Source organism: Sander vitreus, chromosome 19 (genome assembly GCF_031162955.1).
Source record: "Sander vitreus isolate 19-12246 chromosome 19, sanVit1, whole genome shotgun sequence".
Lineage (NCBI taxonomy): Eukaryota > Metazoa > Chordata > Actinopteri > Perciformes > Percidae > Sander > Sander vitreus.
Genome location: NC_135873.1, coordinates 17166278 through 17191658, shown reverse-complemented (window position 1 = coordinate 17191658; position 25381 = coordinate 17166278). Strand labels below are relative to the sequence as shown.

The window sequence follows — 25381 nt, the reverse complement described above, 5'->3', positions numbered from 1 at the left end:
GTATATGTGTTAAAAGTAGTAGTAAAAATACAAACTGAAAGGGTAGAAGGCTGGATGTGTAGATTGTTGTGTTTGTAACTTGCATTCCTTGAAACCTAGCAAAGCACACTGACTCTGTTAATATAGACATGCCATTATGTTGCTAGTTGGTGATACATCTCAAATATGTTTTGTCTTGTGTCATTTATTGTGTTGGTGGACCCACGTGCGAAAGATATCGTTTTATGATTCATAATCAATTAGAGTTTGGACAGCTTCGCAAATCCATCCAAAGTTAAGAAAACTAAAATATTTCCAATATTTTCTTCCTAATTGTGACTTTACGTACAGTGTTGGTGGAGAACTGTCCTTAGTAGAGCTCTACCTGCGGCTATGCTAGCCTGGTCCTACCAAACTCTGGTACATTTCATTTGTACAGAGAGTCTGGCCACTCTCCATTGACAAGTGTTAACTTCCTTGAAGGCGGGTACTCTGTTGAAGTTTAAAACTATTGGATCTGCCCAGAGCCACTCTGGATCTGCCAGAACCAATCACTAACGTTTGGTCGTGACGTCGGTTTAGCATCGCTAGCGTTCACCTTAGCTAACTCCTTTACCACTAACGGAGCGAGCTGGAAAATCAAACTGTTCCTGAACCCCGTGGGGAGGAGGGCCACAACATCACGGCCACCAACACAACTCAGCAAATATTGTCAATCTTGTTCGGGCTTTAACTTTTGGATATTGAGGTTGCCACAACGGACCGAATGGCTTCGCTCGCATCGTTCTCAAACTAGCCCACAACCTCAACGTCATCGTTCTCAGCCACTCCCTCTGTTCGCTGATTGGACCGGTAAAGATTGGCCGGAGAAAACCCACGAATATACCACACCCCCAGACGTAGTACTGAAGGAAAATGAAAATTGAGCGGAAGTACGTAGGAGGGCGGAGCCAGGCTACGGCTATGCTGCAATCAGAGCTACAAAACTGGCCAGTCTCTTGTCAGTCTCCATCATACCTCAAATTGACAAAGATCTCCCATTGTATACTTTTCTTGAATAATGCTGCATTGATGAGAGTGGTACTAAGTGTCATGGTTGTGGGTTTTTTCTGTTTTATTCTGTTAATTCATTCCCTGTTTTGCTTGTTTCCCTGTCATTTGTTCACTGTTTCCTGTTTCTCTGTTTTTGATTTCCTAGTTCTATCCTTGTGTATGTTTTCATGCTTCAGTTTCCTGTTTTACTTTGTAGTTTTTGTTTCTCCTGTCATATCTTGTTTTACTTCCTGCCTTGTGTTTCCCCGCCTCTGTGATTGTGTGCCCCGCCCTGATGTGTTCCACCTGTTCTTCAGCCCTCATGTCACCTGTCCCTCATTTCTCCCTCGTTACCTCGTGTATTTAGTCTCTGTGCTTTCTTTGTCTGTTGACGGATCATTGTTGTTATGCGTGTCTTTGCTGTACCCTGAGTCATTCCCTGCGTCTCTCCCTGTGTCTTTCCCTGTGTAGTTTTGTTCCTAGTGATTTTTGGATGTTCCTTTTGCCAGTTTTTGAGCCATTTGCCTTAGGACACATTTTTTTGTAGCTGTTTTTATTTAATAAACCTTCAAGACCTTCACACTGCCTCCTCATCTTAATCCTCTGCATTTTTGGGTCCAAGCCTGCACAAACCTTGACACTAAGCTTTTCGGTTCTCAAAAAATTAACTGTCACAGTACAGAGACAGTCATAACTGTGCTGGTGACAATAATGGCTTCAGACAAAACACTAAATAATGTGATATGAATCACATCGTTGGCTGTAACTCTTGCAACAAATAATGAATTGTTTCACAATGCAAAGTGAGTTAACATCTATTTATCATTCTGGTGTTGTGGGTTTATTGCAGAGGTGGCAGAAAGACAGACCTGGAAACCTTGTGGTGACATTTTAATTTCCTTTTTTTCCGAAAATCTTTGCAATATACTGTATAACCAAAGATCTAGGCTCAAATGTGAGATCCTGTGACGTGTCTTTAAGTCACTGACAAAATGTGTCTTCAAAAATCATCTTGAATGTCTGTTTCTAAGTCCTTTCACATTCCACCCCCCCTGTCCTTCATCCTCCTCCCCCTCCTGCCTTCGTCTGTCCTCCCGTCATGTCTTATTCCAAGAAAACATCTTAATTTTGCCAACTGTCACAAGCCAACCTGTAATTTAGTTTTTGGTTTTTGGGCAGACGGCTGATACTATAAATGGTGAAGGTTCTGGGTCTCTCAATCCGGTCTTGACAAACGAGTCGAGCTCAGTGAGTTAGCAATGTCCCAAAAAAAAAAAAAAACACACATTTCTGACTGGTGGAGGAGAAGAAATCAACATAGTTTACATTCACATTTCATGTGTTTATGTGGCATGAGTTACTTAATAGATTTGTAGATGACCAAACCCTCTCTAAGCAGGCCTCTCCCTCCACAAGCCTATAGTGGGCCAGGTCAGGTTGTCAGGAAGATTCAACTCGTCCGTCCAGCCTTGGGCTGGGTTATGACATTACCAAAGTGTCACAACACTAGCAAAGTGAATTCTATTATGTTACACCAATGGCAAATGGCTGCATTGGTATGGCTTTTAATCAAAGCGCTTAGCAATATGCCTCTGGAGATTGTACCCCCCAACCCTGTGATTAGTGGTCGACCCGATCCACATGCTGAGTATCTTCTCTTCTTGCCCCTTCTCCTTCTGCTCGCCTTAGCACGATTTTCTCCTCAATATAGTCTGAAAGAAACTGTAATTAACTAACTGTTCTTATCTGAGGTCCTCGTCATGATATTCTCTGTCTGACACTTTCTTGTGAAAGCTTCACTCTTTTGCAGAGTTCTTTACTGACTACATTTTGTATACTAACTAGTATGCAGGTCTTCCAGTTCTGATCATCCAATCAAAAGTGCACATCTGAGGTTGACATAGAGCAGTAGTGTCAAACTCAACTTCTCTTAAGAACACTGGAAAAAGAGAATCGCATCGAGGGCCAGACGTACAGTTTATTGACATACTTTGATTTCATCGAAAAAGTAAAATAATGCCAAGAATGTTGGAAAATGTGACAAAAACGTCGAAAAAAGCACCAGAAATGTCGGAAATAGTGTTAGAAAATGACAGAAAAAGCACCAAAAACTTCTGAAAAAGTTGCAAAAATGTCAAAAAAGCGAGAAAAAAAAACAAAAAATTGCACCAAATCTTTAGGAAAAAAATCCCAACACATTTTAAAATGCGCCAAATGTTTAAAAAGTCCCCAAAATGTCAGAAATAGCGACAAAAACTAGGCAGGCCAAAAGTTCTTGTGAACCTAAATTGATGTACGGGCTGGATCAAAGTTTGCGAGGGGCTGGATATAGCCCGCGGGCCTTGAGTTTGACACATGTAACATAAAGGAATGGTGTGTTTATGTGTCGGTATATAGGTAAAACTGTCTTCCACTCTGAAGTTAGCAATTCATTACAATACATCAAATGTATGACAAGTTTTTACAACATCCATTTCTGATAATTGTTTGTATTCCATGTTGACTGGAATACCTGTTCACAGGTGCCAGAAGTTGGTCGACTCCATGCAACACAGATGTGAAGCAGTTCTCAGAAATAATGGTTATGCAACTAAATATTAGTGCAGTGATTCAAAGTAAAGCAAACCCTTGAGACCCAGTTTATACAGTAAATGTTTGAGTTTGTAAAGACAAATGCAAATACTGCTATTTTTTTTGAACAGCCTAATATTCCTTTTTCTTCACTTTCTGTAAAGGTAGAACACAAACTTGATCAGTTTTGGTCATGTTTTGATTTGGAATTGAATGCGCAGTGTTCCCAATGCATTGATATTATGGAATTAAAAGCTATTCTAAGGATTTTGAGCATTATTCACTATTTTAAATCACACTGCTATTATTTTGAACACAACTGTGTGTATATATATGTCATATATAGGCTTCAACATTATTTCTAATCCTTGCACAAGCTTTAAAATCATATTGACCCCCATACAATAAAGATCATTTAACACTTCAAAGTTACATTGTGTTAACTAGGAGTCCTTGGTTGCTATTTAGTCTACTTGTCATGATCCTCAGTTTGGCCATACCAATGATTTTTAAAATATAACTGTCACAAAACTGCACTGGAATCCTTGCTACTTTAGTGCATGCTACTTTTAATAAATTACATTATTGCATTATCAAAATGTATAATTCAGTTTAGCTTACAAGCTAAGGCCAGACAGTCTGTTGAAGACTAAGGAGCACATCATTTAGCCTCTAATGGATCAATGTTAATATTTGCAAGTATGTTTTTAATGGTCCCATATCAGGTTCTCGGGTCATAAGGGTTGAAAATCTGCAATTTTCCCTCTTTAGCATAGTGCCATTGAAACACTGACATCCTAACCAGCTCCATCATTTTGTCCAGATATGGTCACTTCTGGCTCCAAAATAGTAGCAGCACTTTAACCCTTTTAAGCCTTTTTTTAGGCATAGGACCTATTAAGCTACTACTTGCTAGTTAGCTTGTCAGCTACAGCTGCAAACTGTTAGCTGTGCATGTTTCCCTGCTGGATGTTTGTTTAGTAGGTCATTCAATAGAAATGAGCTAATGTGAGTTTAAAGGTCTTAACGTTTTTTTGTGTCACACCTGCTCTTTTCTATGGGTGTTCATTTGTAGTACATGTGTCTATCAGTGTAACTGTGTCGAAGTCTTTTTGATTTGTTTAGCGTCGGATCGGAAATCAAGAGTTCTTTAGTTCATACGGAGTTGCGGAGTAAGAGTGCACAGGATTCCAGCATTTAATATTAAACAGTTGATAAGGTACTCTGTATACAACATTTTGGACACTTTTTTGGCAATATGTTGTGTGTGTGGACATTACATTTTAAATTGCTCTTAGAATTTCAGCGTTAGAATGTGGACACTCCAGACACATATCCAGAGTTGTAGAGTAGGATCATTGAGTGGGTTCTAGAGTTTTGGACGGAGGGATCCGACCACCGGCTTGTCTGAGCAGAACTCTTTCCACCAGGAAGGCCGTTCCAGCACCTGGCTGCCCTGCATCACTGTCGACCACAGGTTCTTGTAAAGCTACGTGAGGGAGAAACAAGGAGAAGATGTGCTCACTGTTGAGAAAAAAAGATCCTGATCTATTTTCTAATCTTACTTTTCATGTAACCTATTTCATTCTCAATATAATATACTGTATAACTAAAAGACACCCAATAATAGGGTTGGGTATCAAAAACCGGAGCTAATATGACACCAGTTCCTATACGACCGTAATCTACCAGACCGAATTTTGGTTTTCAGTTTTTGGTGCAACGTAATTGCGTGTGCTGCCCTCTGGTGCTAGTAGCTAGTAGCTGACTTAAACACGGTTAAAATGCTGAAAGCTAAACAGTGTAAAGTGTGGCTGTATTTCACTGGAATGGATTCCAAAAGCGAGACGTCAAACTGTCCGCAGCTAAAGACACAGAGGAAACTAGCTGCATTTTGAGACACCATAGACACTGCCAGTCAGAGATGTTGAGAAACAACACTGAAGGGACCTGATGGTGCATTCAATTGCAACTCAACATCTCAATCTGTTGGTGTAAAGTACCCTTCTGCCATCTAGTGGTTCTTTTTTATTGTTTATAAGCAATTGACTGGTGAAATAAGTTATTGTATTACTTAAAAAAAAGAGCAGAAATCGACAGTCGGCAACATTAAAGAACAGCTTATTTATTGCTAAGGCCATATGGTTGAATTTAAATAATTTAAAGTATTGAATAAGGCACGGTTAAGGCACCTGCAAAGTTTTAAAAAGTATGGTTTTAGCACCGGTATCGAAAAAAAAAAAACGATACCCAACCTTAGGGAGGACATCTTCTTCATGCCATGTTTTGATATGATAGAGTTCCCTCCCTGTATAATCTAAGCTGTCATCATCACTTCCTGTCTAACCAGACATCAGAAACCTGCAATTAAAGTGCCTTTTGGATCCACACCAACCACAAGAAGAGGCAAAGCTGTCATCTTGAGGATACTACAAACGTACTACAGGCCTTCCAAATGTCACAACTCTTACTGATTTCAGACAAACAACCCAAACAGATTTGATGAATTATGGCTCGGAACCTCACTATGCATTTGCATGTGACCGCAGCTGAACAGGGAGTTTGTTTATGTGGGTTAATCAAAATTCTGGAGTAATTCAGAGCAGGACGGCCTGCTGAGAAACTTGGGTGAGTAACTCTGACTCAGTTTTTTTTATTGTTTCAGTGGTATTTCTGCATCATTATATTATTATAAATTTCTGCAGTGGGTATTCCTGGTGAGTTTTTATATACATTTGTTTTAGTAGTAGTAGCATTGGAGTAACGTTAGCATTGTAGCAATGACAACTAGCTTGTTGCTAGTAATATAACGTTATTCAAACTAAACAAAACACAACTTTTTAAGCAGAGTGTGACTGGAGTAGAAAACATACCAGACAGTTGTGTTAGGCCAGATATAAAATGTAAAATGATAGAAAACGTATATCAACACGAACTGTTTTGACTGCAAAAGGTGTACACCGTCGGCATTATGTTGTGGTGACACAACTCCCAACCCAGCATGCCTAGATCTGTGTCAAAATGTACATGATGCTTGATTAAAAAAAAAAAAAAAGGTTTCCATTTAATAATGAAGATCTCTGTTAATTGTAGAAATCAATACATATAATTGCTATTATTAACTAATTTTTTATGAATTGAAAAAAAGTCACCAGGACACACAGCAAACTCGAACATGATATTGCCTGGTAATGTATTTTCTACATAGTTCTGCCCATTAGTCATCTGCCATTATTCTAATGCTTCATATTAGACATATTGGATCCCTAATTAAGACCCACACAGGCTTACACATTTTTTCAGGTAAGGAGGATAATGGAGAAGCAATACAGTACATACAGAATAGAAGTCAGTGGTTTTAGGATTAATAAACTAGAAACTTTCTCAAACTTAAATATTAGAGATAAAACAACTAAAACCAATTTTGCTGCAAAAATAAAATTGACCAACCCCGAGGCTGACACAGAGTAACAGAATACACTGTGGGTCTGCATGACGTCTTCATTTCTCAGACAAAACAAACATCAGTTGAGCCTTTTTTTCATGAAAAAAGGAAGTTCTCAGACAGTGCAGAAAGAGAGTCATTGTCAACAACTGTCAAAACGCAATTCATGACCAAACACAACACTGTATGTGTTTTCCTGGAAGAGGGAGAGACAGCAGCCAAAGCGCTGCAGTCTTCTTCCAGTAATGAGACTTAACTGGACTGACTAAATGTCTCACAGTGGGATTACATGGGAATGAGGAGTAACTGAGAGAAAAAAAACAACAGTATGATATGATAAAATAATACACTGATACTGTGTTTATTGGTTATTCCTAGAGAATATAAAGAGCAAAAATGTTTCCTTTGAGTATTTAGTTGGTTTGCAAAAAATGTGATATTAAAATTGAGGCTCACTGTTTATTGTTACAATAAACCTGGGGTATTTGATATTAAAACATAACACAAGATACGTGTTTCCTCAAAGAATAATCAAGTTATAGCCTCTCATATCATCTAATCTAATTAAAAAAAAAAAACCTAAACCTGTCAGCAGCACCCTTAATGTGTTAGTATGACATGACAATTCTTGCATAATTTCTGCACACAACTCAGAATACTGAGGCATGGGCGTAAATATCATATAACAGTTGGGGGGGGGGGACAATAAACATAAAATATCTTAAGAGCAATTTCTGAAGGGGACACAAATAATACATACAAAATTGTACTTGTATAGGATACAGATGATGCTGAACTGAGAACTGAGCCTCCTAGCAAGCAAGCTAACTAACTAGCCAGCCAGCCACTAAATTAGTAGTTGAACAACTTAATGTTACATTCACTCTTGTCAAAGCGTAGAAAAGCACAGCACTCTCGCCAGATGAGTGACACTTCGTTCGGCTCATTTTCTATAACCAGTGCGTAGCATGAAAGCACATGTTATTATGGAACCTACGTAACTTCTAGGAAAGGCCCGCCCTTCGATAGCATTCATACACTACTATTGGCCAGACGTCCATGCTTACGCAAGGTAACGTAACCAGATTTGTTCAGGTTCTATCCCCTGACCAATCGGCTAGCCTAACCTTAACCACTCAAGGTCAATGCCTAACCCCAACCAATCGAGCTGCTTCGTAGGGCGGGACCTGCCTAGAAGTAACTTCAGGTGGATTCCATAATAACGCTGAAAGCACGGTGGGTTGAATTAGCAAGCTAGCTAATTAACTATCCAACAAGCTACCAAACAAGCTAAGTAACTTTATACCTGCTAACATAGCGCACTCGTGAAAAAATACATCATACTAATTTATTAATGACTCAGCAATATCTTTACTAGAGAAAATAATCACTTCATCCGATTTTTAAAGTGAATAAAACAGCCTTGACAGCCTTCTTACTGACGCAACTGGTTCTCTTCCACGAGTCCCACCAGACTTCTGAGTAAGTTAAGGTAAAGGGAGGAAACCAAGCAGTGGACCAAACCACTGTGAGGCAAGGGAGGGGGGGACTTAAAATGTTTTTTTTAAACTACAAATGCATTTTTTTTTTTTTGCCCCGTTTGCATTTGTATTGTTTTACTACTTACACAATAATTTAAAGTGTATGTTATATACAATACACAGCGTGGTTTTAATGATATTTTTAGGGGGGGGGGACAACCCTCAGAAGGGATGGGTCCTGACCATCCCCGACCCCCCCACGATTTCCGTCTATGTACTGAGTTATAAATAGGCTTTATGTGTATGTATGTCTTTACCTGTCCATCAGCGTTGCCAATAGGTGAGTTGAGAATGAAATCAGTAGGTGCCAAAACATCCACCAATGCTACTGCATCATCCTTCAGCTGGAGGCGACACACAGACAGAGCAGGTCAGGTTGAGCTTAAAGTCAGGTGGGGGGGCAGCATCATAACATCATTATTCAGCTTAATGAAGACAGTCAGGAAGTATGGACGGACACAAGAAAGGGACCTCATAACAATAAACACTATAACATATACCATGGCTGCAGGGTGTCCATTAAGTAAGGGTTAATGCCTGAGTATTTTGGGTACTGATGGGGTCAAGGGCAGTGAGGAAATGTTTGGTCACACAGACTGGAAATCTGTGTGTGTGTTCAGAGGCTTTAACCCGTACTTGGGCTGGGTGAATACTCGATTCTGATTGGCTGCAGGGTGTCCATAAAAAAGTGTTATAGGACACCTACTAAAGGAGTTCTGGTGAAACTGACTGTTTACTGTTCTAAATGAATGTGCTACATTAAAACATAAAAGAAATGTGAATCTGTTATTTCCAATTCTGTGTGGTGCTTCAGTGCCTCGTCCTCTGAACACCACAGGATGGCGCTAACACACAAGCTGCAGGAAGTAAGTTACACCGCTCCACTGAACTGACTTTGTTTCACAGCGAATAACGTTATCTCACATCCCGTTCACTGTTCAGGTCGCTACATCAGGCTGCGGCCGACAGTAACGTTACACATCGCGGATAAAATTGTTCGTAAAAATCGTTTTGGGAGAAAATGACATGGCTGGATAGCTAGCTTGTCTTGATGTTAAACATATTGTCATTGATATTTACTGATTGCCAACTGTACACGTTATTGACTTTAACTCTTACTAGCACTGCGTTAGCTTTCTGGCTCGTAGCTGTGCGAGCTCAAGGGTTCTACGAGCTGAGCGGACTAAATAAATATCTCCTGTTGCTAAGGGTGGCAAGTCGTATCTCAGGTCCTTCCTATTTCCTGGAGGAGTGAACAATGTTTGCATTGCATAATAACCTTATGGGATGGGAATGTTTGTTCCAGGTATTAGTCAAACCCTCAGGCGTAACCAGAGAAACTGAGTTATTGTTTGGAAAAACTTAAGATTTTGATTGTAAAACGAATTAAAATATAAACTAATGTTTTAAAAACATGTTATTTTGCAAGTGACCATGGTATAAGCGGGTTAATGCCCTTCAAGGTGTCCATTGTCAGGTATTAACTAACTTCCGCTGCGCGTCAGACGGTTCACGCCTCGCTGTCGTCTATTAATACCTGACAATGGCATTAAAGGGCAACTATTATATATAATTTTCAGGATTATACTTGCATTTTGTGTTTGTACTAGAACATGTTTACATGCTTTAATGTAAAAAAAAACCCAACTATTTTTCTCATACTGCCCATGGCTGCTGCACCTGTATTCACCCTCTGTATGAGACGCTCTGTAGGAGCACCTCTCTTTAAGCCCCCCTCCCGACAAAGCCCAGTCTGCTCTGATTGGCCAACACGCTTCCTGGAATCTCCAGAGCTGGAGCTACTGCAATGGAGTGTATAGCAGGACTTTGTACAGTGAAAAAATCACCAATAAGGGCTTCTAAACCAAATATTACACAACCGGACACATCCCAGCAGTAAATGAATTGGAATTTAGGGAGAAATTACCAGCATTGGCCGAGACTACAGCTATGTCGTGTTAGCATGTAGCTATTTAATAGTTAGCAGTATGCTAACGTTAGATTGTAATGGAACGAAGCAGCCCTTTCAACCGTCAAAAATCACAGATAAAGGCTTCTGAACCAAACACTACCCAATCGGACATGTTTTAGCAGTAATGCGACCCGGAATTGGGGAGAATTTAACGACACTGGCAGCCAAGATGACATCTTTTACTGCCGTTAGCATGTAGCTACATGGGACAGTGTTAACACCGCAGTGGCTGAAAAAAAAGTTCTCCAGTCCTGCGTACCTGGAGCAGATGACCAATCATAGAAGGCCGGCTTAGAGTTGCGTAACACTCAAGCCGAGAGTAGAAAAAACTGTTGAAACCGGAGCGTTCAGAACAGTTGGAAATCTGAACGTTTTAGCTCACGGGGATTTGTCTAAAATACGTTCACCTCATAATTAACATGAAAATCCAACATTATAACATTGTAGATATGACAGAAAACGCAGAAAAGCACAATATGTCACCTTTAACCCTTACTTATGGAATAGATGGAATGTTTCTGTACCTGGGAGCAGAGAGTGAGAATGGTCATCTGGACCAACTCTGTGGGCTTCCTTCCACTCAAGTAATTACCTGTGCAGTAATAACACTGTGTTACAAATATCAATACAATGGAATGTGTTATCTAGCTTGATGCATGTAGTATATAGAGTACAGTACACACCCTGGTAGAGTGTGGCCATGTGGTTGCTGAGGCTCCAGAGACCATACAGGGCACACAGCTTGCTTAGTACAGGTCTGAGACCAGCTGGTGTGTCCGTATCAGTAGTCAGCTCGTGAAATCTGAAGAAAATGAATTACCTAACAGTTCGAGTCTCATTTTATCCTTATATCCTCTTTCCTGCTCACTGATTTAGTTCATATTATTTTTCCTGATCAACACACTTTTAGTGTCTCCTGAATTAATGAAGTCTGTCTGCCTTTTGTCTAGCTTGGTGTTAAAACAAAGCATTTTACTTTGGTCACTGTGAGTGAGAGCTTTAAGAGCTCCAGCGGAGATTCACACCTCATTTAAACAAAGGACCTTTTTTTTCAAAAGTTTGAGCAGACGGTAGTGGGTCCATGCAAATCTACTCAGATAGTCTTGTGAATGTCTTCTCAGTTGTTCTGTTGCTTTCTGTAACCTTGTATAAAACCCTGGCCAGAGACTTACACTGAGAATCCTACAGCTTCTTGAGCCCTTCTGTATCCTCTGCACAGTGAATAAAACTCATCTGAACCAGCCACTGAATTGGACCTGAGATAACTTTTTCTTCCACAAACCTCTGGAGGCAGTTGTGTTCTATGTAGGCGATGGCCAGGGAGCGACAGTAGTAGACCTAAACACACACACACACACACACACGCGCACACACACATACACACACACACACACACACACACACACACACACACACACACACACACACACACACACACACACACACAATTAGATGGAGCTTCCAGATTCTATTTAAAGGTCCCATGACATGGTGCTCTTTGAATGCTTTTATATAGACCTTAGTGGTCCCCTAATACTGTATTTGAAGTCTCTTTTTATATAGACCTTAGTGGTCCCTTAATACTGTATCTGAAGTCTCTTTTATATAGACATTAGTGGTCCCCTAATACTGTATCTGAAGTCTCTTTTATATAGGCCTTAGTGGTCCCCCTAATACTGTATCTGAAGTCTCTTTTATATAGACCTTAGTGGGTCCCCTAATACTGTATCTGAAGTCTCTTTTATATAGGCCTTAGTGGTCCCCTAATACTGTACCTGAAGTCTCTTTTATATAGGCCTTAGTGGTCCCCTAATACTGTATCTGAAGTCTCTTTTTATATAGACCTTAGTGGTCCCCTAATACTGTATCTGAAGTCTCTTTTATATAGACATTAGTGGTCCCCTAATACTGTATCTGAAGTCTCTTTTATATAGGTCTTAGTGGTCCCCTAATACTGTATCTGAAGTCTCTTTTATATAGACCTTAGGGGTCCCCTAATACTGTACCTGAAGTCTCTTTTATATAGGCCTTAGTGGTCCCCTAATACTGTATCTGAAGTCTCTTTTATATAGACCTTAGTGGTCCCCTAATACTGTATCTGAAGTCTCTTTTATATAGACCTTAGTGGTCCCCTAATACTGTATCTGAAGTCTCTTTTATATAGACCTTAGTGGTCCCCTAATACTGTATCTGAAGTCTCTTTTATATAGACCTTAGTGGTCCCCTAATACTGTATCTGAAGTCTCTTTTATATAGACCTTAGTGGTCCCCTAATACTGTATCTGAAGTCTCTTTTATATAGGCCTTGGTGGTCCCCTAATACTGTATCTGAAGTCTCTTTTATATAGACATTAGTGGTCCCCTAATACTGTATCTGAAGTCTCTTTTATATAGACATTAGTGGTCACCTAATACTGTATCTGAAGTCTCTTTTATATAGGCCTTAGTGGTCCCCTAATACTGTATCTGAAGTCTCTTTTATATAGACATTAGTGGTCCCCTAATACTGTATCTGAAGTCTCTTTCCCGAAATTCAGCCTTGGTGCAGAATTTCAGCCACTAGAGCCAGTCCCACAATGAGCTTTCCTTAGGATGTGCCATTTCTGTGTCTGTAGCTTTAAATGCTATTGAGGAAGAGAGGGGGGGGGCAAGGTGGAGGGTGGGGGTGTGGCCTTGACCAACTGCCACTTTGCTCGTTTGAAAGCCATGATGTCTCTCTCTCTCTCATGGGTGGGCCAAATTCTCTGGGCGGGCAAAGCAGAGAAAGGGGAGGTAACCTTCCTCCTTATGACGTCATAAGGAGAAGATTCCAGATCGGCCCATCTGAGCTTTCATTTTCTCAAAGGCAGAGCAGGATACCCAGGGCTCGGTTTACACCTATCACCATTTCTAGCCTCTGGGGGACCATAGGCAGGCTGGGGGAACTCATATTAATGTTAAAAAACCTCATAAAGTCAAATTTTCATGCCATTGGACCTTTAAGAAGTAAGAAACCTAATTCACATTCAATTCAATTTGAATTCAATTTTATTTATTTATAGTATCAAATCATAACAAGACACTTTACAGATAGAATAGGTCTAGACCACAAGCTGTAATTTACAAAAACCCAACATTTCCAGTAATTGCCCGAGAGCAAGCATTTAGTGGCAAGGAAAAACGTCCTTTTAGGGAGAAACCTTGGGCAGACAGAAAGCAGGGTGTAGCAGGGCACTGCAGGGCATAGCAGGGCACTGCAGGGCGTTACAGGGCGTAGAAGGGCACTGCAGGGCATAGCAAAGGGACGTGCATACGCATTTGCAGAACAGCCAATAGGATCGCTCACTTTCTCTCTCTGAAATGACCTGTGATTGGCCAAAGTCTCCCGTTAAAGGCTAGATTTTGTAAAGCCTGAAAACAGGGCCAAGAGGAGGTGTAGAGTACTAGTTTTCTCTCAGACCACTTAAAGGTTATTATGGATTTTTTGCAAAAAAACTGCCTACCCCAGCTATAAACCATACCATTAGGTCTTAAATCCAAGATCTTTGTGAAATAAACATAACCTATATAGTAGCTATGAGAGCTAGCTACTAGCTAGCTTGCGTGTGTTTACATTTCTACAGCGACAAGCAAGACTTAACAAAAATGCAGAGTTGTGTGATTTGTTCTTTGTTGTGGTTATTAACCCTTCAAAATACGTACAATACGCACACTGATGCCGGTAAATCTTGTACTGTGCTTGTAAAACTTAAAAACTCTCAATAGCGGAGGGGGCGTCAAGACTTTGGCTCTAGCTCTGCTTTTTGAAAAAAATGTATCACATTGTACACAGAGCCTTACAGTACCTTCTTGGACTTGACTAATCAAACTTTTTTCAAAAACTGCACATGTACGCTCAACAACCTCAATCAACATACTAAAGGACTCTCTAGGCAGCCAACGTCAACTGGCGGCCCGCGGGCCACATCTGGCCCACCAAAGCGTTTAGTCTGGCCCGCAGAATAATCATGAATTCAGAAAATGTGAAGAGGAAAAAATGCGTTCTGTTATTTAGCATTTCAAGCATTTACAGCAGGTAACATCTCACAGGTAGAGCACAAAACCCAGCCCCCTGTATTTGCATCTCTATTCACATGCCGGGATTCTGTACAGCGATGCCCGCGCTCCACACACACAGCTGAGCCGAGATGTGTGTGCGTTAAAACACGCAGTACCTGACTGGGAACGAAACAGAGAGGATTACCAATGGCCGCTGGGGCAGATCAACTCACGCTAGTCTGGTTACTGTAAGTAGGCTACGATAAAACCTTTGTGAGTAAAAAGTCAATACTTATCAATGCACTCACCTGTATAGACAGGCATAAACATGTAGAAAGCGATATTTCAATCTGCTCTGTCTGCTCAGTCCACTCTTGTCCACCGCGCTGTTTTACGCAAACACAGCTCTACTCTGCAAATAGCGAATTTTTATATATTTTTTATTATTTTTATTCTTATAAATTTAACTGCTGGCTGAACGCGCCATCCTCTCCGCTAGCGCGGTAGACCTATGGATGTATTATAAGACCACAACAGATGCATGTGGCTACTTAATATACACGTGAATGACGCGATCTTTATGTTCGCGTTCTTCATTGTTGATGATGATGCTGGTTGTATTATTTTGCAACAGCATTGTTTCATTGCAAATGGGGCTTACATGACGAATGCATAGCCTGCTTATCAGTCCGTTCTCATTCACCATTACCTGACAACAGCCATTTCTTTCTGCAAGCATTTTCCACCAATCAGGACGCTGCATACTACAACCATGTTTCCCTAATCACAGACTTTAACCATCACTCCTCAGTGAACTGCCTCCTAGTCTGAGATCTTTTTCTAGTTAAAGAGCTAGTTATCATTGTGGAGTTTCCATGTTTTTTAGGAGTTTGCTCACAATAATTCATGTAAAAAAAATTAAATATAGCATTAATTCAGTAAGAAAGTGAAAATTTCAAACAAGAATAGGCGTATTAGGTATAAATTCTTTTTATTTTCTTTATTTGGAAGTCCGGCCTCCGGAGTGTCTGCTTAGAAACATTCATTGCTACACTGAACATTGTTACATGTGCGTATGTCATATTAATGCTCAAAAACATCGGGGGGGGGGACCCCAAACTTCCCTTTCCCGAGCCACATTAACCAGCTCCGACTGGGGGATCCCGAGGCGTTCCCAGGCCAGGTTGGAGATGTAATCCTTCCACCTAGGCCTGGGTCTTCCCCGAGGCCTCCTCCCAGCTGGACGTGCCTGGAACACCTCCCTATGGAGGCGCCCAGGGGGCATCCTTACCAGATGCCCGAACCACCTCAACTGGCTCCTTTCGACGCGAAGGAGCAGCGGCTCTATTCCGAGCTCCTGACGGATAACTGAGCTTCTCACCCTATCTCTAAGGGAGACGCCAGCTACCCTCCTGAGGAAACCCATTTCGGCCGCTTGTACCCTGGATCTTGTTCTTTCGGTCATGACCCAGCCTTCATGACCATAGGTGAGGTAGGAACAAAAACTGACTGGTAGATTGAGAGCTTTGCCTTCTGGCTCAGCTCTCTTTTCGTCACAACGGTGCGATAAATTGAATGTAATACCGCACCTGCTGTGCCGATTCTCCGACCAATCTCCCGCTCCATTGTCCCCTCACTCACAAACAAGACCCCAAGGTACTTGAACTCCTTCACTTGGGGTAAGGACTCATTCCCTACCTGGAGAAGGCACTCCATCGGTTTCCTGCTGAGAACCATGACCTCCGATTTAGAGGTGCTGATCCTCATCCCAGCCGCTTCACACTCGGCTGCGAACTGATCCAGTGAGTGCTGAAGGTCACAGGCAACGCCTGGTTGATGCCATCAGGACCACAAAGCAGCGATGAGATCCCCAGCCCACCGAACTGCAACCCCTCTCCACCCCGACTACGCCTCGATATCCTGTCCATAAATACTACAAACAGGATTGGTGACAAAGCGCAGCCCTGGCGGAGGCCAACTCTCACCTGAAACGAGTCTGACTTACTGCCGAGAACCCGGACACAGCTCTCGCTTTGGTCATACAGAGATTGGATGGCCCTGAGAAGGGACCCCCTCACCCCGTACTCCCGCAGCACCTCCCACAGTATCTCCAGGGGCACCCGGTCATACGCCTTCTCCAGATCCACAAAACACATGTAGACCAGTTGGGCATACTCCCAGGCTCCCTCCAGGATCCTTGCGAGAGTAAAGATCTGGTCCGTTGTTCCACGTCCAGGACGGAATCCGCATTGTTCCTCTTCAACCTGAAGTTCGACTATCGACCGAACCCTCCTTTCCAGCACCTTGGAGTAGACTTTACCGTGGAGGCTGAGAAGTGTGATACCCCTGTAATTGAACCACCACCCCGATCTGCCACTCCTTAGGCACCGTCCCAGACTTCCACGCAATGTTGAAGAGGTGTGTCAACCAAGACAACTCCTCCACACCCAGAGCTTTAAGCATTTCTGGACAGATCTCATCAATCCCTGGGGCTTTTCCACTGTGGAGTTGTTTAACTACCTCAGCAACTTCCACCAGGGAAATTGACGACAATCCCCCATCATCCTCCAGCTCTGCCGCTACCATAGAGGGTGTATTAGTTGGATTTAGGAGTTCTTCAAAGTGTTCCTTCCACCGCCCTATTACCTCCTCAGTTGAGGTCAACAGCGTCCCATCCTTACTGTACAGAGCTTGGATGGTTTCTCCGCTTCCCCCTCCTGAGGTGGCGAATGGTTTTCCGGAAGCACCTTGGTGCCGACCGAAAGTCCTTCTCCATGTCTTCTCCGAACTTCTCCCACACACGCTGCTTTGCCTCTTTCACGGCAGAGGCTGCAGCCCTTCGGGCCCTTCGGTACCACAGCTCCTCACCGCAGCTTCAGCAATGGAAACTTTGAACATTGTCCATTCGGGTTCAATGCCCCCAGCCTCCACAGGGATGCACGAAAAGCTCCGCCGGAGGTGTGAGTTTAAAGTCTGTCGGACAGGGGCCTCCTCCAGACGTTCCCAATTTACCCGCACTACCCGTTTGGGCTTACCAGATCTGTCCAGAGTCTTCCCCCACCCCCTGACCCAACTCACCAGCAGGTGATTGGTTGACAGCTCCACCCCTCTCTTCACCCGAGTGTCCAAAACATACGGCCTCAGATCAGATGAAACAATTATAAAAATCCTTTGGCCTAAGGTGCTCTGGTACCAAGTACACTTATGAGCATCCCTATGTTCGAACATGGTGTTCGTTATAGACAATCCATGACTAGCACAGAAGTCCAACAACAAACAACCACTCTGGTTTAGATCAGGGAGGCCGTTCCTCCCAATCACGCCTCTCTATGTGTCTCCATCATTGCCCACATGCGCGTTGAAGTCCCCCAGCAGAACTATGGAGTCCCCCACTGGAGCCCCATGCAGGACTCCACTCAAGGTCTCCAAGAAGGCCGAATACCCCAAACTCTTGTTTGGTGCATATGCACAAACAACAGTCAGAGTTTTCTCCCCCACAACCCGCAGGCGTAGGGAGGCGACCCTCTCATCCACCGGGTTAAACTCCAACGTAGCGGAGCTCAGCCGGGGGCTTGTGAGTATCCCCACACCCGCCCGGCGCCTCACACCCTGGGCAACTGCGGAGAAGAAAAGAGTCCAACCCCTATCCAGGAGTATGGTTCCAGAACCGAGACTGTGCGTAGAGCCCCACCAGATCTAACCAGTAGCACTCCACCTCCCGCACAAGTTCCAGCTCCTTCCCCCACAGAGAGGTGACATTCCACGTCCCCAAAGCCAGCGTCTGCTGCCCAGGTCTGGTCCGTCGAGGCTCCTGACCTTCACTGCCACCCGTGTGGCAGCGCACTCGACCTCAGCGGTTCCTCCCACAGGTGGTGGGCCCATGGGATGTGCTCAAAAACAAGTCACACAAATGAATCCAGTGACACACACATTTCCCAGAACCACAGCACACACCCGTCTGACACTGACACAAACCAGATGACGGCAGCCAAGTAAAGAGTCAAAAATTCACACCTCTGTTTTACTTAACACCATTTATTTCTGTTTCTAATTAGCTGGCCTGGAGAGATGACGCAACTGTCTATCTTCTGTGGACAGCAATTCAATTCCGAGACATCACTTCTACTGCTTTGGTTTGATAATGAGTTACATCAGAAGCTTAGGTTATTGGCAAAAATCTATCCATAAAGGCTCTGTGCAGTGGTGTGTGTCTCTGTTTGTGTGTGTGTCTTACCTGGCTGTTGTTACGGGCCTCAAACTCATCCTTTCCCGAGGCCATCTCCTGCTCCAGCCTCTTCTGGCTGTCTTCCAGCAGGAAACACACCAACCACTTATAGGCTGCCAGTGGCACTGATAGGATGAACAAGGAGTACACTCACTATGTTAAACCGAGAAACAACTCTAGAAATGCAATCAGTAGAATTTTTGTATCTGTGATAGTTAGATAACTGGTTAAAGGTATATTTGGAGACCATGTTGAGTTCAGGGAATAATCCCTTCTGAGTTCTAGGAGTACCTGCAGAGTCCATACACTCCTCCATCGTTCTTGCTGTGAACTTGCTTTCCAGGATATTGTGGGAATCATCCAGGAAATCCACAGTGTGAAGAGGAGACTCAATGCGCACACCATCTGAAACCACACAACACAGCAGCTGAAACTTTGGAGATCAGAGTTCCTGCGCTCACAATGAATTCTGTCAGTGTCTCTGAGGTTGCCAATACATGATCTAATTGCCTTATACACAACATGTACTGAGAATTCAACTTGAAAATTCAGATCTCATAGTGTATGTCTAACATTAATGTTCCTCGTGGTACACAGAGGGAAGCCTTTGTGAACAGGGAGAATGAAGCAGATTTCTTTTTTAAATATAGCTTATAATGCATGTGTCTGCCCAGGTTGACAGCCAGGCCGGGATGCCAGATATACCTGTAAACACGTAAACCCAGCGCGCTACAGCTGTAACGTTATTAAAGCCATGAAAGCAGCAAACAAACGAACAGGACCAATGGGAAGTGGGGAAGCCTAGGAAGTGTGCCTGTCCGTCGGGTGGAGAGGACAGCGAGGTTGTTGTGATTTAGCGGTTCCTACCATAGCTAATTCTAAGCCGAGGAAGTGTGTCTGTCCGTTGGGTGGAGAGGACGGAAAGGTAGTTGTTGTTTTTTGCGGTTCCTACCATAATTCTAAGCCGAAAAAGTGTGTCTGTTGGGTATAGAACTGTGCGTGAGCATGACCTTTTATGAATGTCAATTTAGCCAGCATACTCCGCTGTGCTGTGAAGTAATGTCTGGCTATGTGAGACAAGCGGCTAGCAACATTGTTGTGGAAGCTGCGGTCTCAGCCTGGCAACCTCCGTGAACTTCGAGTCTGGGGAGGAGGGGCGGGCCACATTTTTCACAACGTATTTCCAGAAAAAAAAAAGTCTTATATTCAGACCAATACGGTAGAAAGCAGACAGCTATTTATTGAAAACATTTAATTGTCTTATTTCAGTCAGGAACACTCTCGCCATAGATTTAACTTATTTATTTATTTATTGCAACCAATGGAAATACAGTTATGCTTGGCGCTGATGGCTCCACTCTTGATAATGCTCCCTGGACCAGCCAAGCAGCATGCTAAGCTAAAACAGGGAGCGCTATGCAGAAACCCCCAAAACAACGGAACCCAACGCCAACAATAACTGAGCATCAGCTAGAATATGTAAAAATCTATGTGTAGCCGCAAGCCTTACTGCAGGCCTCCAGGAAGCCGTATACACCATGAGAGGCCATCCTACAATTATGTTTAATATCTATGTGAAGCAGCACGCCAGCTGCGGACCTCAGGAATGATTAGCATATAGATCATCCTACAGTTATGTCAAATATCTATGTGTACCTGCAGGCCTCAAGGATGCAAGATACATCCTGTGAGAGGCCATCCTACAATTATGTGAGATATCTATGTGTTGCAACACGTTTGCTGCGGACCTTAGTAAGATGTAAGATCAGACTACCTAAAATTGACCAATGCAGCTGCACCAATGTGGAAAGAGTGGAAGGTGTACAGCTGAGGAGGGAGTCCACACTGTTTGCAGAGGAGACGTAGGCAGGTTGAGAAAACCCATTTCATTTGCTTCTACCCGCGATCTAGTTCTTTCGGTCATGACCCAACCTTTATGAACATAGGTGAGGGTAGAAACGAAAATTTACCAGTAGATCGAGAGCTTTGCCTACCGGCTCAGCCTACCTACCGGTGCAGTAAAGAGAATGCAATACTGCCCCCGCTGTGCCGGTTATCCGGCAAATCTCCCACTCCATTGTTCCCTTACTCGCGAACAAGACGCAGAGATACTTGAACTCATTCACTTGGGGTAAGAACTCACTCATTACCCGGAGTAGGCACTCAGTTGGTTTCCTTCTGAGAACCATGGTCTCAGATTTAGAGTTGCTAATCCTTATCCCAGCCGCTTCACACTCGGCTGCGAACTGATCCAGTGAAGGTCACTACCATCAAGACCACATAATCAGCAAAAAGCAGCGATGAGATCACCAGCCTGCCAAACTACGCCAATTACTAACGCTCCCTACCACAACTACGCCTTGATATCGTGATATCTATTATCACAAACATAATTGGTGACAAAGTAGGGCTGGGCCATATGGACTAAAAATCATATCTCTGTATTTTTCGGCTGAATGGCGATACACAATATATATCTTGGTATTTTTGACAAAGTGGGTTAAATTTGAGATGTTAGAAGCAGTTTTATGAAAATAGATTGTGATCAAAGTGTATGACCATGAAGCCGATTGTCACTGTAGAGTTCTCTGGTTTATCAGTGAAGTGTTTGAACTACACTGCAGACTGGATTCTCTACTTACATAGTGATGCCGCCTGACTCATCATGAACGGGTCCAGCGCGTGTTGTATGCACTTTGGCGTGTCAGCAGCGTTACAAACGTCTCGTGTATGGAATGTCTGTCATCACTGCGCTGCATTTTTAAGAACTATGATAATCTGGCCATGGGTCACATTTTTCGCCCAGGTCCAGCAGTAATAGCGCAGCCCTGGCATGGGCCAACCCCCAACTGGAACGAGTCTGACTTACTGCAGAAAACCCAGACACGTCTCCCTTTTGAATGTACAGGGATGGTATAGCATTGAGAAGGGACCCATACTCCCACAGCATATCCCACAGTATCTCCCTGGGGACCTGGTCATACGCCTTCTCCAGATCCCCAAAACACATGTTGATGATGAGCATACTCCCAGGCCCCCTCCACGATCCTTGCGAGTGAAGAGCTAATGTGTAGTTACACGATCAGGTGGTTCGACTATCGGACCAACCCTCCTTTCCAGCACCCTGGAGTACACTTTACCAGGGAGGCTGAGAAGTGGTATACCCCTGTAATTGGCACACACTCTCTGGTACCCCTTTTTGAACAGTGAAACCATCACCCCGGTCTGCCACTCCTTGGGCACTGTCCCAGACGTCCACGCAATGTTGAAGAGGCATTTCATCCAAGACAGCACCTCCACACCCAAAGCTTTCAGCATTTCTGGACAGATCTCATCAAGCACTGTGGAGTTGTTTGACCTCACTGACTTCCACCAGGGACATTGACAACAATCCCCCATCATCCTACAGCTCTACCTCCATCGTAGAGGGCATGTTAGTTGGATTCAGGAGTTCCTCAAGGTGCTCCTTCCACCACCTGATTATCTCCTCAGTTGAGGTCAACAGCCTCCTATCCTTACTGAACACAGCTTTGATGGTTCACCGTTTTCCACTCCTGAACGGGCAGACAATTTTCCAGAGGCACCTTGGTGCCAACCAAAAGTCCTTCTCCTTGGCTTCTCCGAACGTCTCCCAAACCTGCTGCGTTGCCTCTTTCACAGCAGAGGCTGCAGCCCTTTAACCTGTCGGTACCTTGCAACTGCCTCCAGAGGACTCCTTCTACAGTCGGACGGCTTCCTTGACCACCTCTGGGCCTGACTCCAGATGGGGGCCCTGGGCTTCCGTCGTGCTGGGTACTTCCTCCTCTTCCTTGTTTTATTATAGGGTCTTTTTAAACCATTCTTAGTCTGGCCCCTCGCCTGTGACCAAATAGCCATGGTAGACCCTACAACGAGCGCCAGGCTCAAAACAACATAGCCCTTAGGTTCATAGGGACACGCAACCCTCTCCGACACGATAAGGTGAGGGTGAAAAACGTGAATATGTGATTATCACGATTAGCTAATTTTGGCTAACTGGTGATGAATGCTAGTTACTTGGCCTTCATTGTTATTGTACATGGTCCAAAAAAAACTTAAACATTGGCAGGCGCATCAGCATTAGCAACTGCAGAACATCCTGGTAATCACCAAAAAGCGATATGATTGCCAATCGGCACAACCCTTGTGCAGAACTCAACTTTAAAGTCAGCCTTTTGAAGGAATTTTGGCGCTACTACAGTGCAACCTTTTACCAGCGCCCCCCTAACATTAAAAGCTTAATATAGTTTAAAGGGATACTTCACCGATTTAGCATTAAGCTTTGTATCAGTAGAACACGGTAGTATTTTTTAATGCGTCCCTCCCTCATGTCCCCCTGAGACGAGAGATCTCTGTATTGTGGGTCTGGAAAAAATCTTTCGATGACGTAAAACGACGTTTTTTGCGGGTAAGACTAGCTAGTGGAGGTGGGCTGTGTTTACACGAACTGCCTGGTGCAGAAATGGGGGTGCTTGTATCCAACTAACTGCTAACTGCTGGTGGAGTTTGTGACTTAAATGCCGACCATTCTACATTCCACGCAAATTTACGGCTGTGTTTATACTCGGTGATACAGCCCACCAAGCGCTAATGCTAGTAGCTATGTGTTAGCTGAACTTTACGGAGCATATCATGTGTGTGCACTAAATGTAGCTTGTTTCATATGTCGTTTTTATATAATGTCGTTTTTATATATTTTAATTGTGTAACACCACTTGAGCCAGAGTGAAACGTTGTTTCGTGTATATGGTTGAAATGACAATAAAACACACTAAAGTTGAGTTGACTGTCTCACTGTCTGTCTGTAACAGTAGGCGTGGCTTGGGAGTAGACGCTAAAGCAGCGAACCAAGTGCATTCTGGGATTTGGTGTCTTTCATCCACATGAGCCAAAAACACATTTTCTGGCTTTTCTCAGCCTAGAAGCCACCAATTTCTGAAAGAAAATTCACATTTCTACTACATAAGTGACCAATTTAAAGATATATTCATCTTTTTGAAATATCCCTTTAATAATTCCTTAGTGCATAGGGGACTGACTGTGGTGTTTAGCATGGAGCCAGCTGAGCAGGTAGTTGCTGGTCTGTTGCAGCAAGACGTTGTTGTCTCCTTCATATGTGCAGTTTGGGTCATTGTCATTACGTAGATCACCCAGCCGGTTCACTGAGAAAGAGAAAAGGTAGTTAGGTGTGTATTTGTGTGTGTATTTGTGTGTGTGTGTGTGTGTGAGAGACGTACTGGCCAGGTATCCATGTCCACCGCAGGCCTCCCTACACTCCTGAATCCCTCTCTGAGCAATCCACGAGCCCAGCGGTTTACTAGAGGATGCTATGGCATGGATCTCCCTGCCCATCTCTGCCTGTAATACACACACAGCAGACATATTAGACTATAGAGTTACTGTATTCTAACTCTGGATATAGACCCATAAGCATATCATCCTAACTCACTTGTCTGTCAGTCTTCTCCCTCATCATCTGTCCAATCTGGAACTCAAAAAAGTTCATGAAGATGGATTTGGAGAAGTGTTCAAGAGCATACGCTGCTGCCAGGTACGGGATCAGACGCCATTGCTGAAATAAAAATATAAAAATATCCAAAGAATTTGTGTAAACATTTATTTATTTTTTACAGTGCATAGTAAAAAACATTTCTGTAAATATACCATAATTAGCCAAAAGGCTAGTTTTCCAATAATAAATGAAACATAAATAAAATAAAGCAGTAGGTGTTTTAAGATTAGAGCGAATCGCAAATTAAACCCACATTTTATTTAATCTGATCTAAATGTACTATAAACGGGGATATTTTTTCAAGTTGTCAATGCCCCTAATGTGCTGCAACTGTGGCCAATTGTCTCCTCTGTGTATGTGTATATATAACTGCCCCTTTCCTTAGTCCTGTGCCACTTTGTTTTGTACCGTTTGTGTTAGCTTGTTTTCCCCGTGGGCTTCTAGTGAGTTTGTTTTCTGGTTTTGGATCTCTGAGTTTTGGTATTTTTCTTAGTGTTTGGACTTTGGCCCCCTTAGAATGAGTCATGCATTTGTGAGTCTATAACCCTATAACTTTAATAAGTTACTCTGTAATATGATAAGGTACATTTGCTTTCAAATCCACTCCCTCCATCCTGACCTGTAACTGGTACTCCAAAACAGGAATCTCCTCTGTGTTTTTGGGTCCAAACTGTCTCCTGGTGGCTGAGAAGCGGATGGCGACAATCAGAGCCAGCTTCAGGTTGACCAAAGCCATCCTGGTGATAGACACCCTGCCAACTGACAGGGCACCCAGAGACTCCCCGAGACGCTTGTTGGGGTCCTAAACGAGAGACACGTCACAACGGAGAGACATGAGAAACAACAGAATGGGATATTAGTCTAGCCACCAGGGGTAGCTGGCTTCACTGAGCATAACAGTGGCCGTCTTGGATAAACAGTATCACAAAGCTGCTTATCTACTGGCTCAGTTAACTCTGGGTTTTCTAGTCCAGCTACCAGCATTTTCGAGTGAAAGTGGGGGAGTTGTTAAGTACAAACAACATCATCAGAACAACCAGTGGAACATTTAATATGAATATACCCACGG

General features: G+C 43.2%; 1 protein-coding gene across 3 annotated transcripts in view; it reads right to left on the bottom strand.

Annotated features, from left to right (window-relative positions):
- Nucleotides 1-4747: 4747 nt before the first annotated feature.
- LOC144534142 (peroxisomal acyl-coenzyme A oxidase 3-like) overlaps nt 4748-25381 on the bottom strand; it is a 29435-nt gene continuing 8801 nt past the window's right edge. For 2 of the 3 annotated variants that reach the window (XM_078275883.1, XM_078275884.1), the window contains exons 9-19: nt 24932-25114; nt 24250-24372; nt 24038-24158; nt 23840-23962; nt 19074-19187; nt 18792-18907; nt 11823-11878; nt 11224-11342; nt 11065-11132; nt 8826-8912; nt 4748-5071 (exon numbers count right to left, since the gene is read on the bottom strand). In XM_078275883.1, coding sequence (XP_078132009.1) covers nt 4952-5071; nt 8826-8912; nt 11065-11132; nt 11224-11342; nt 11823-11878; nt 18792-18907; nt 19074-19187; nt 23840-23962; nt 24038-24158; nt 24250-24372; nt 24932-25114 — 1230 coding nt within the window. In that variant the 3' untranslated portion in view covers nt 4748-4951. The remainder of the gene's footprint in view (nt 5072-8825; nt 8913-11064; nt 11133-11223; nt 11343-11822; nt 11879-18791; nt 18908-19073; nt 19188-23839; nt 23963-24037; nt 24159-24249; nt 24373-24931; nt 25115-25381) is intronic. The other variant, XM_078275886.1, reaches the window with a different exon arrangement.